Here is a 13,376-nt window from a genome sequence, read left to right as displayed (position 1 = left end):
TTTGGAGGGGAAACACAACTCAGCCTTATCTTCAAAACTAAGTCTATATTTTCAAACAGGTTTGGCAAATTACTGCAGCCAGGTTCAAATTGAAGAATAATCGCAAAGCAGTGGCACTATACCCTTGTCTAACAGTCTGACTGCTGGCGGCAGGATGATAACATAATCACTAAGCATTAGGCTTGCTTTAAAGGCCACTCTGCTCACCTGCTTCCATAAAGATCTGCTTCTCTTCAAACTGACCCCAAGGACGGACCTGGATATGTGCTTCACTAAGATATTCTGAATAGGATTTTCTCTTGTAAACTCTGGCTTTAGTTTAATATTTCATATTTTACCACAAGGCTTGTGGTTTGTTGCCTCTTGCTTCTTGGTGGCTACAAGGCATCTCGTGGGCTCTGCCTTCTTTCTCTCTATATCTCTGCATGGATTTTCTGCCTGACTATATTATGCCCTGATTAACCAATGGTAATAAAACATATTCACAGTGGAGAATTCTCTCTCTCTCCTCTTTCAGGATTTATCTATTCTCATTCTCTATCTCTCTCCCCTCCTGCCCTTCCTTGCTTTAGAAAAGAGGTTCTGCTCTTGTTTCCACAGAGGATGAGAACCTGTAGATTCTTTCAAGACTAATGTAGTTCAATGGAACAAGACCACCTCCTCAAAGGTCTCCATAAACCTCTAAAATTACTTTGTCCAACAAAAAGCAAGAAGCAGTTTGGAGAAAACTATGTCCAAATTCCCAAATATTGTTTAATTTGCATTGATATGAATCTTTGTTTATTGATACAAATTTTAAGGTCAATTTTGTTATACGCGCACACACACATTTCTGCTCTTGATTAAGGTACTGTGCTTGTGCAGCTCATTTAAAATTGTAATGTATAATTAAAAATGCAGGTTAATAGATAGTCATCTATAACAATCAAGTGTAGTCATTTTAGGCTTTTAGATGTACAGAAATATATTTCAGGTAGATAGTGATTCATGGAAAAGTCTGCCAAATACTATAGACCTATAGGCTAAAAATTGGATGCTCCAGTGTTAAAGAAGAACTTTGGGTGGCTGTCCAGGCAGTGAGATATCTTTGTCAAATTCTAGAGTTTTGAAAGTTGCTTACAATGTACTTCCTGTTAACTCAGGCAATATTATATCCTTCTGGGGGTCTTTGATGGACTTAAAGAAAAGATAGTTATAACTATAGTTTTCCTTAGTTATGATAAAAGATAAAGTAGACATAAATATTGTAACTGCAATTCTTGCTTGACACATGTTTTGTTATATGTAATTTTACTGTGTTAAAGTTAAAACCTTCCTTTTTATTTGAACAGAAAAGGGGAAATGGTGTGGGAAGTCCTTTTGTATATGTATTGCTTTTATTGGTTAATGACTAAAAAAGCTGCTTTGGCCTGTGATAGGGCAGAATAGAGGTAGGTGGGAAAGCTAGACTAATGCTGGGAGAAAAGAAGAGGCACCAGAGAGATGCCATGTAGCTTCCACAGAAGACTGACATACCAGAACTTTGCCAGTAAACCATGAGCCTTGTGGTAAAATATAAAATAGAAATGGGTTAATTTAAGATGTAACAGCTAGCTAAAACTATGCTTAAACTATTGGCCAAACAGCACTGCAAATAATATAGTTTCTGTGTGATTATTTTGGGTGTGGGAGGCTAGAAACAAATGAGCAGTCTCCGTCAACAAGACAGGGTTATTCTGTGTATCCTTGGCTGCCCTGGAACTCACTCTGTATTCCAGGCTGGATACCAACTCATAGATTGGCCTGCCTCTGCCTCTTGCCTCTTGGCCTCTTGAGTGCTGGGATTAAAGGTGGGTGCCACTTGCAAAGGATTTTCTATGTTTTGAAATCTAATGCTTTAAATCTTTGCCAATACAACTCTGGTTCTGTGAATCTGTATTTAAGTATGGTTTATATTTACAAACTATTTGTAATTATGTGTATACCTATTTCCTAGGATTTTCTAATACTCAGGCAACATAATTATGCCATATGATTTCATAAGAGCAATTAAGAAAAAGAGTATTGGTGACACACAGACTGTACCAAAGGCAGATACGGATACCCAATTGAAAAATGTACTGGTAATCCAAATATGTTGTTCAGTCTAGCCTTACCTCCCTCATAAGAGCTTCCAAGAAGCCATGAAACAAGAAAACCAATTGGCCTAATTTCATTTGTTTCCCCTTTCCCTGTCTAGATGTAACATTATAAAACTGTGAAAATGATCCAGATCCCTCATAACTTAAGCAATGAGCCTTTGAATACCAGGGGAAATTACATTTATTGCCAGGAATATGGAACAAATTCTAGAGTAGCTTAATCCACACTGCAGCTGTAGATGCATTCTCTCTTTTTGCCAGTAGGTGGCGGCACACACAAATGTACTGGCATTAGTCTTTGAGACAGGACCACAATTCTTAGAGCAATCTGTTTCTGGTTTTTTGGTTTGAAACCAAGAGATCAAGAGGTACAAAACCCGGGCAGAGATCGCTGTGAAGGTTCATTTATAAAATAATGATAGAAAAGAAGAGTTTTATATTTCCATTTTGGCTCTGGCCTTTTAAAGGAATCACTGTTATTTTAGCTGTGAATTTATAATCTACTTGCAGATCCCTAGAGCTCATAAAAAAGTTCTAAATTTAGATAGCTGTCATTTAAGATTCATGTTCAATTAGAAACAACTGAAAGTCAAGTGAATATGATATGATATTGAGTAATTATTGGTGATTTTGTCAGGCATGCTAATTGTATTATCATTTCAAACAGGAGTGTTTCTAGGGGAAATGGCACTGCTTTAGCAATCTCCAGGGGCCAATGAGAACAGGAAAGGATAAATGGTTGAAGCTCAGTGCCGCCCTTCACAATATTACTCTCCCTTTGTATTTGGAATTTTCCAAAATAAAAGGTGAAAAAGGAAAATAACCACGCTCTATTAATTTAGGTTAACATTAGGGTGAGGCCAGTGGCGAATGCTTATCTTCAGTCACTGCCACTGAATTATTTTAATCACAACAAAAATCCCATAAGGATCACCTCAACACTAAGATGCCCAAATCCAGATTTTCCAGCAACAAAAAGCATCTGCTCTCGACTACACCATGATGTTAGGACCCCTTCAGACAAGCAGCATAACTGCCAAAAGTTAGATCTTTTTTTTTAACATTTGGTTTTCTGTGCTTGTTACTTTATAGTACACGATTAAAACTGCTTTTAGTTTTCTCAAAATAAAATATGGGCAGAGACAGAGTTCTTGAGTGAAGAACAAAATTGAACCAGAGAAGTGATTTAAAAAGAATTACAATCTTAAAAATTGAATGGGATGATCAGAGGCCCTCTGTAGTCTCAAAGTAAAACCCTACCTTCAGGCTTCTTGGATGGATCCAGCTCCTTGAGTATGAGGAGGTAAGTGTGCCCTGTAAGACAGCAGCTTTATTCCTGGACTAAATCTTATCATTAGAGACCCTTCCTTACTTAATGTCAAATCTGTCATTTGTAGATTCTAGTGGTGGCCTGTAGGGCCACAGTGAAGAAGCACATACTCTCAAAGAACTGAAGAGACTGATCCTGTTCTCCCTATGGTGGACTCTTAGAATAAGAAAATCAATATATTCTTGGATAGCTATGACTCCAATGTCTTTAAGAGCTCTTTCATTCCAGGGCACTTCATGTTGGATTCACATATGTCTAGAAATGCTCAAAATCTTTCCAAGGAACACGTGAAATAGATTTACTATCATTCGTGAGCACCACAGTGTGCATGTGGAAGTCAGAGGCCAGCTTTCAAGAGCTGCTTCTCACCTTCCACTATGTGAGGGCAGGGTTTCCCTTGTTTCTGCTGCACTGTGTACTCCAGGCTATTCTATTTGGGGAATTTAACTCAGGTGATCAGGCCTACGCAATACAGCAAGAGCTGTTATCTGTTGGAGCCATACTGCTGGGCTCCAGACATGGGATATTTTAAAGCCATCTCCTCATTTACTATCACCCGGTCTGCTTGAAAACAAATGCTATGATCTGTTAGTTTCCCTTTCATATCTTGGGATCTACAATCAGCCATCTCAAAAGAGCAACTGTTCCCCTAGCCCCAAAAGCCTGTCTACCTTCAAAGGCAGTTGGGAAATGCGATGCTCCTGCAGAGGAAGGTGCACCTTCTCTGAGGCCTCAGAGAAGGAAAGGAGGCACCACCTTTTATCTAGAAAATGAGTTCACGGGACAGCTTCATCAATTTAGAATTTGAAATCAATAGTTACATGAATCTCATCAGGATGCTTATTTTACTTTTATATAAAAAAAAGAAGTCAGATTTTTACTTTGTCAGAAAGCAAGTCTGACTGGGCTCTGTAATTTGACAGAAAGGATCTATTTTGCCGTGTAGGTCACAGAGTAGACATTTCCTAAAGTGTAGCTATACTGTTGTGAAAAAAAGTATATTTAAAAGAATATTCGAGGTGCTGAAAGTAATATTCTTAAAATAAAATACCTTAAAATTTAATTTTTCTATGTATGGTGCTTTGCTTGCATGTATGTCTGTATACCATGTACATGTCTGGTGCATACCGAGGTCAGAAAAGGGCAATGGATCTTCTGCAACTGGAGTTGCATGATTGTGAGCTATCATGTGGGTGCTAGGAATCTAACCCAGGTTCTCTCCAAAAGCAGTCAGTGCTCTTAACCTCTGAGCCACGTCTCTTGCTTGTTTTTATATATCAACTTATAGCAGGCCTAGCTCTCAATTCTAGCACATCTCCCAGCCAGTGTCTTTACTATGGACACTCTAGGAAGAAAGAAGAGTGTGTAAGGTAGGAGTATGGCTTTGTTTTGAATTCTATATACTTTCTAATTAACGTACCCTAAGATTCCACTTAGGATTTCTAAGCTGTTGCAAACAATTAATCAAAACATTTATATCTTTTCCAAGTAAATAGTCACAATTAAATTCACACTGATCTTGCCCTTATGTAGCTGAACTTGTCTTCAATTTTACTTTCTTTGTTTAGTTCTTTGGATACAAATTTCTATCTAGATAGGCAATGAATTAGTTAGCTTTCTGTGGGGGGCAACTTGTGAAATGACTCCTAGAAACTCCTATTTCTTGCTATGTAGGTCCTGGTATGTGAGCTGGATCTAATAAATCATTTCTAGCTTATAAATTATGGCAGAAGAGATGATGTGCAACATTTGAGATCAAGTTGTAAGACTGATCTCTACCCTTGTTACTTGCTCTTTCAAAGTCAGTAGCCATGCTAGTCTACGAAGAGGTCCATGTGACATGGGACCAAGGGATGCCTCAGGCCAATAGCTCTTAGGAAATGAGTCCCTCAGTACATGATTGCTAACATCCAGGGTATCGGCAAGGTCCAGAGCCATCTTGTGAGAGATCTAGAGCCAGAGGATTTGGCTAAGTTTGGCCTCATTCCTGATGCACAGAGTGAGGTTAATTCATGGGTGTTGCTTAAGAGCCACTAAATTTTGGAGTAATGTGTTATGAAGCAATGCATAATCCGATTTTGGTGTCTTGACAATTGAAGCTAGTATATCATCCTTTTTCTATTTTCCTAATCAAAGTCATGGGTTAATTTTGAACAGAGTAAGGTTAAAGACAAAATATTGTATAATGCCATCCCTTAAAGCTTTCTATAATCTCTTTGGGCATTTATTTAGGCATCTACGGACTATTTAGTTGTACTTGGCTTACACTGCTCCATTTTAAATGAAATTATGTGAGAAACAAGTGAGGCAGTTAGTATATTAAAATCAAGAAACTGTTACTTGTGAAGTTTCCTTTTATATAGGAATATGATTACATCAAAAGAAACTTAAGTATGTTATTACACATTTTGAATTGCCAGGGAGACTCCTACATGGAATTCTCCATTCTCATTCTCCCTCTTCTTCACTAAGATGCAAACTGAATACTTTGGGTGTGTTATCCCTTTAAACTCTTCATTTCGGAGCCTCTTCTCTGAAATGTGCTGAAAAATGACTAGCTGATGTGCCTAGCCTTTGTTTCCTTTGCCACTGTAACCTTAAACAAGAAAATCCTTTTTCACCTGTGACTTTAGGTCTCTTGAAACAGACGAGTCCACGATTATTGCTAAATTTGAAGAGAAAGGTTAGCTTTGTTACAATCAGCATCACTTAAAACGTTACTCAAGCAAGAAAATATACACTCACAATTCAAAAACCATGTAAAGCATTCCATCTGAACTATATGTCTCCAACAACTCTACAATGTGTGGATGCTTCAGCATATGACAGATACTGGCTTCCCGCTTTAGATCTGCAAAATAAACATACAACATACTTCATTAGGTAGGAACAAAAGACAATTAGAGTGAAGGATGAATGAATGGATGGATGTGATCTATGGTAACGTGAAGACTTCTCTGACTAAAGAGATGAAATCCCCCATTTTAAATTAATCCTGGCTTCTTACCCTTTCAAGACTGCACCAATACAACCTTTTACACTTTTTCTCAGCTTCCATTTATATATATAGGCGGAAGCTCTTACTAACAGGCGTTTTCATTTCTTAGTGCAAAGAAATACCTGTACCAAAGTAAAATAAGTACATGTATATTTCCCACAAACTCTTATAGTCACTTTTCTACCTACAAATTTAGAACTTTTCCTTGATCTGCTGATAAGTAACTCAAATTTACTGTTTTGAATTTTACCTTTGTCTTAGTTTTCCTTAACTCAGATAAGAATAAAATGCAATACTTATAGACATATCATAGAAATTTTGTGAAATACAAAAAGAAATAGTATGGTTTACACAGAAAAGGCACCATTCCCAGAGCTAAAGTTAGAATTAATTAGTGTTTGCAATGATGGGATTGGAATTCAGGGTCTTCTATAAGTAGGTACTCTGATGCTGAATTATACCCCTAGCCTGGGAAACTTTTTAAATACTGTGTATAAAATATGCTGAATAATACAGGCTCTTTTAAGTACTTTGCAATGTTATTCTGAAGAACAAACAGATAATACAGGTAGTAACTGCTAGGCATGGTGGCATATGCCTGTAATCCTATCACTTGGGAAGTGGAGGTAGCAGAATCAAGAGTTCAAGGCTATCCACTGTTAGATGGTGAGTTTGAGGTCAGTCTGGGCTACATGAGACAACATCTCATAGCAACAACAATAACAACAACAAACAGGCCCTATTTGGAAAACAAAATTAATTTCAACATTTCAACATCCTCACACTAAGTTTGGGCAGGGGCATTCCACTACTAATAGTGCTATACCTGTTTGCTGATGTATAAAATACAATGTGGTATTTTTATAATTGAATGTAGAAGGGAGACAAGAAAGTAAGAACCAAAGGCAGATTGTACAATGCGATAGATAACATGATCTCGTTTCTGGTTATTTAATTCAACTTAGTCCTATCAACTAGAGTAATGGCTGCAGGTAGAATTTTTATAAAACCTACTCACTTACAGGCAAAATAAATGAAAGGCAGTACAGAATAGACACCATCAGAAAAGGAGGGATCAATAAAACATTAAGAAAGTCAGCGGTATAGAGGAAATAAAGAGTCCATATAGGAGAAGGAGTTTGGAATTTGAGAAAAGGCCATGAACACTCTGAGCTGGTAAAATTCCAAAGAGAGGTCAGTTAGTATATGGAACTAGTGAAGTCTTGAAGTGAATGTATGCTACTGACACGGCACAGCATGTCAAGGATCCCAATGTCTTAAGACCCATGGGAAACGGCACCACTCATCCTGGCTTAGGCATAGGGAAATGGCAAAGCTTTCCCTCCTGGTCGAAGTGTGAATGTGACAGTGTTATGCAGAAAATGTAGCTTTCTTTCCCTACAGCTTGGTGACTGTCCAGAGACAGCTCCCGCTATGATTTACTAAATGTGCCTCCTTGATTCAGCTGTATACCATAAGCCCTGCTCTGATTTATCTATATTTAATATTCATGCCAAGCTTGGGGGTGGGGAGTATTGCAGCTTCTCCACCCAAGACCTATCCACCTATCTCATCTTTCCTTCTGTCTACCATTCATTCCCTTGTATCCATCCCCTAGGCAGGGTCCTGGAACCCAAACTATGGAAGGATGTGGCATGTCAGGGCTGAGCTTAGTATACGAGAGACGATTACTTAATGTTAGATTAAAATTTATCATTTCTTTCAGAGCTGAGCACTCCAACAATTCTGTGAGGTAGGTACATTACTGATGAGTAAGCTCACTCAGGCTTGGAAACATGTTCATGATCACACAGCTATACAGCTTAGTGAGCCTTGAACCCTGATTCCAAAGTCAGCAATCTTTCCATTAAGCTGTGTTATGGGTGTGAGTGTGACCACAGTTTAGAAGAATTTTGGAGAAGGAGGAGGAGGAGGAGGAGGAGGAGAAAGAGGAGGAGGAAGAGGAGGAGGAGGAGGAGGAGGAAGAGGAGGAGGAAGAGGAGGAGGAGGAGGAGGAAGAAGAAGAAGAAGAAGAAGAAGAAGAAGAAGAAGAAGAAGAAGAAGAAGAAGAAGAAGAAGAAGAAGAAGAAGAAGAAGAAGAAGAAGAAGAAGAGATGGCTGGGACAAAGCAGGTTTTGCCACTGCACTGATAAAAAGTCCACAGAATCGGGAGTCAGAAACTGGGTGTGATGGCCTTTGTCCCTGCCACCTGCATATCAAGTACCAACTTCTATAAACGGCTTCCAAAATGAGAATGGTGACAGGTGATGCTGTACCTTCAGAAGTTACTAATTGGCTTCAAAGGGCAGTGCTAAGATTGCTTCAAGAAGCCACATGGGAAAGGATCATGTAGAGCACAGCATGTGGGAAAGGCGTTAAAGTGTCTGTGTGTGTGTGTGTGTGTGTGTGTGTGTGTGTGTGTGTGTGCAGTGCTCACCACAAAAGAAAGACTGGAGGCCCAGAAAAAAGGCCTTTGGGCTTTAAAGCAGTTGGGAAGGCCCCATCAGAGGCAAGAATGAAGCAGCTGCAGGGCTTGCACAGGAAGGTGCTCACCATAAGGGGTCCTTAAGGGTGTTGGAGGGCCAAACTGAGCCCCACAACATCAATTCAGATGTTTGCATGGCTCCCTTCTCTCAAGAATGTTCTGCTTTCAAACTCCAGAGAAAGCTTGAGAGTTTTACGACTTCTTTTCATGTTTTCCCTAGCTCCTCGCTGTATCAGAAGTCACTTTTCAGACCTGTTTTCCACATTAGTGACTGCTTCCTATCAGTTTGTTATGATGAAAGGCAATTTTAACTCCGTTCTCACACTGGAGTCATAAAGCAAACATGCTTAGTGTCTGCCATAGTAAAGACTGTTCTTGCTCCTGTTCCTCGGGTCATTTTCCACTTTGCCCCTTTCATGTAACTACAACACACTCCAATTCCCACTCACCCTCTGCTCCATGACACCTTTGCTACACTGAGAGCTTTCAGTAGAAACAGATCTGCTGAAGACCCTGGGCTTGCCATGGCGAACGGCTGAACAAGCTCTTTGTCCAGTCTTAATTCCACTCCAACCAAAGACAGAATTTCTGGGGCCCCTGATTTCCAGTAACAAAGTGGTATAAATGTCACTGTATCTGACATTTTGGAGCCTAAAATCAGAATGCTGATAGGATAGCATAAGAATGACAATATAAAAATAAATTTGCAATGATAGGGACAGCCAGATACACAATTATTTTCCATAATTCAAATATCAAGTAAATAATGCAAGTAGAAAAACATACTTTAAAGAACAAATATCAAAATAAAAATTTAAATTAAGTAACTCAAAAAAAACCAGATACATTCGATGTACATTTTAACTATAGACTCCAAAAATAGGAAGCTCAAAATAGTCATTTTAAAATGTGAATATGACCTAAGAAAACATGTACCTGTTGACTGCTGTTAAGTCTATGACATCATAGTGGATAAAAACTATTGCTCCTACATATTGTTTCATGAGGCAGAGGAGGGAAGGATTGGAAAGCAGATGGTAACACTTTGATGTATGATTGTCTGACTGCTCACAGATACTAGCATGAAACATACCTGGAAGGAACATGGCTTAGCGGTGCCACCTCTGCCTGGAGTGACTGCTTGTTTACTGACTAGTGACTGTCAACTTCTCCTTCCCCCTTATCTTCCCATCATACTTTAGTTTATAATTTCTTAGGAAAAATTTGAAAGATACTTTCAATCCTCTATTTCTATATTTAGTGCCCTGACATTTAACTATGTAACTATGTTTAACCAATTCATTTCCCTTTTCCCTCCTTTTTGATTATTCCTTGTGTCTTTCACATCATGCATCTCCATCCCATTCAATAATCTTCCTTTTAAAAGAGGCACTAATGAGATTGAGTTTTATGCTTCAAATAAGTAACATATTTAAATGAAATCAACATGCTGTACAAGCTTAAAACTACTATTCATTTCCTCAGAAGTTTGGGCTGTCAATGGAACTAGGACTGCCTTATCAATCTCTTAAGTAAGGAGTAGCTAGTGAAGCTGTTTCAGTAATAAGTTTAAAAACAATTTTCCTGGAAATATCCTTATTATTCATTTTACTTCCACTTAGTAGAGTTCTTTCATAAAAATTGGGTACCACTTAGTGCTACAGTTCTGCAGCAAGCTCATTTGACAATGGGTAAAAAATAGTTTGGTATTTATAAACATGGTTGAAGAAAGAGCAATTTCAAAAACGTTTAGCCTTGAAAAAGCAATCTGAATCTCAGTTTATGAACTAAAAAATTCTACATTTAAAAGTCAGTTTGCCTAGGAACATTCAGTGAAGATTAGATCAGCTATTTTAATAATATCATATTCAATCCGGTATATGAAAAGTATTATTTATTTCTTTTTGGATTTTTGAGACAGGGTTTCTCTGTAGTTTTTGGTGCCTGTCCTGGAACTAGCTCTTGTAGACCAGGCTGGGCTCCAACTCACGGAGATCCACCTGCCTCTGCCTCCCAAGTGCTGGGATTAAAGGCGTACACCCACACCACCCGGCAAAAAGTATTATTTTAACACATACTTAAAATTAATAAAATGATAGGTTTGTGTTCTTTGAGATCTGCTATGAGTCTTAGGCTTACAGTCTATATAAAATTTTGCTACAGTTTAATTATTTAACAGCAACATATGATTAGCGGCTACAAATTAGAATGGAACAGCTCTAGATAAATTCATTTGCTTTCTTCTTTATTCCATTTATTTATTTATCTGTGTGTTCATGTGCACATGTGTGACAAAGTCACATGTGGAGGTCAGAGCATAATGTGTAGAAGTCAGTTCTCTTTCTCTGCTGTGGGTTCCAGAAATGTTCTTCGGTCATCAGATTTGATGGCAAGTGACTTGACCCCCTGAGTCATCATCTCACCAGCTTAATTTGCTTGAATTCTTACCCTTTTCAGTGATCCTTTCCCCCATCAAATTAATGACTACGCACTGCCAGGTGAGCATTCTACCCATAAGCTACATTCCCCAACCTCTTTTTTGCAATTCTTACGCATACATTTGTAGCCAGTCATTAAAAAACAACCTAAATTCAATTATGTGTAACTCAAGACTACATCTATAAAAGGAAACTCTATAACTCATCTTAATAACCACATTTTACCAATGAATAACTAAATCTGGTTTTCCCACTATTGTTAATCTAATCTTTTATTTGTTCTGTCATTTAGAATTATTTTTATTTTGCTTAATTTACCAAACAAGAATAGTTACATCACTGTACATAGTTTGTATAGAATGGCTTTATAGATCCTAACACTAGACTATGCAATAAAACATCTGAGGATTTACTAAGTATCATTTATGATTTTCAAGCACTCCCTCTTCAAGTACTTAGTGAATAATTGTGACCACTCATGTGTGTGTCCTCATTTTACAGAGGAAAAATTGAGGTCCTGAGTTCAATGAGGTCCTGAAAAATCATATAACTAGTATCTAGAGTACAAGAATAATGACAAAAGCCCAGTGTTCTTGATATTACATCATAATGGCTCCCAGGACTGTGTAGTTTACATATGAACCAAGACCCAACTGAAAACCAGTGCTAGTATGGTGGCACAGGCTTGGTTGGGCAGCTAGCAAGGCTGTTACACATCCAGCGTCTTCCTGCTGTGATGTGGGAGTGTCATCAATCTGTTGATTTCATTGGTTGAGCAATAAAGAAACTGCTTGGCTGGCCCTGATAGGTTAAAGCATTGATGGGAAGAGTAAACAGAATAGAATTCTGGGAGGAAGAGGAAGTGAGGTCAGACTCTGCTCTGCTCCCGGAGAGACCCGACAGCTCTGCTCTCTGGAGCAGAGACGCCATGCTCAGCTCTCCCGGGTAGACTTGACAGCTCTGCTCTCTGGAGCAGAGACGCCAGGCTCCGCTCTCCCAGGCAGCTCTGATCCAGGATGGAGGGTGGCTAGAATCTTCCCGGTAAGCGCACCTTGAGGTGCCTACAAACATTATTAGAAATGGGCTAGTCCAGGTGCGAGAGTTAACAGAGAAGAGGATAGATAGAAATGGGCCAAGTGGTGTTTAAATGAATACAGTTTGTGTGTTGTTATTTCGGGAATAAGCTAGCCAAGCGGCCGGGGTGCTGGGGACGCAGCCCCGCTGCTCCTATTTCAACACTGCTGCAGCGTCACCACAGATGGTCAGAAGTCAGACCCAGACTTCCTGATAGAACACAGAATTATCCTCATCCACTTCTACATAATATGATGCACTTCTAGGTTGCATCATAAACTCAACAATCAAAATTCACTAATTCAAGCTCCAAACTCAAACAGAATATCCTGATGTTGTTCTAGAAATAATTGAGGTCAGTAGTAGTGTGTTTATTTGAACAAATGTTAAAACAAATAGTAAATGAAAATCAGCATTGCTAACATATCTCCTTGCTATCATAAAACTAATAACCATATATTTGAAGAAAGGAATATAAGCAGAACCTTGAAGAAGTTATAGTAATAAAGTCATTTTCTGCTGCTAAGTTCCACCTTTATATAATAACCATTTTGAAGGCTAATGTACAGGTCAGGTTTGTTTTAATAAGGCTATTTTTCTGTAAACAAAAAAAGACCTTTTTCTTTCATTCTTTTTCATATTTGCTTTTGTTATTTTGAGACAGGGTTTCTCTGTAGCCCTGGCTGTCCTGGAATTTGCTCTGTAGACCAGGCTGGCCTCAAACCTCACAGAAATCCACCTGCCCCTGCCCTCCGAGTGCTGGGATTAAAGGTGTGCACCACCAACGCCCGTCTAAGAAAGACCCTCTCAAACAGTGATGACCAGAGGCTCAGACAGATTTGCACAAACATTTTGGTTAACTGCAAACTCATCATTTCTTTGATCTTTTACTCATTTTTATTATTTTCTCTAGAAATTTTATAATTTTCAC

At 38.6% G+C, this 13,376-nt stretch overlaps 1 protein-coding gene across 11 annotated transcripts in view; it reads right to left on the bottom strand.

Annotated features, from left to right (window-relative positions):
- Window positions 1-13,376, bottom strand: part of Cask (calcium/calmodulin dependent serine protein kinase) — a 332,717-nt gene that overhangs the window by 199,056 nt on the left and 120,285 nt on the right. For all 11 annotated transcript variants that reach the window (XM_050160816.1, XM_050160821.1, XM_050160818.1 and 8 more), the window contains exon 3: window positions 6,196-6,301. In XM_050160816.1, the coding sequence (XP_050016773.1) occupies window positions 6,196-6,301 (106 nt within the window). The remainder of the gene's footprint in view (window positions 1-6,195; window positions 6,302-13,376) is intronic.

The sequence above is a fragment of the Alexandromys fortis genome, unplaced genomic scaffold (assembly GCF_014885135.2).
Source record: "Alexandromys fortis isolate MF-2015 unplaced genomic scaffold, M_Fortis_MF-2015_v1.1 scaffold_83, whole genome shotgun sequence".
Lineage (NCBI taxonomy): Eukaryota > Metazoa > Chordata > Mammalia > Rodentia > Cricetidae > Alexandromys > Alexandromys fortis.
The sequence above is the reverse complement of the archived record's forward strand: the minus strand, read 5'-3'. Positions and strand labels throughout refer to the sequence as shown.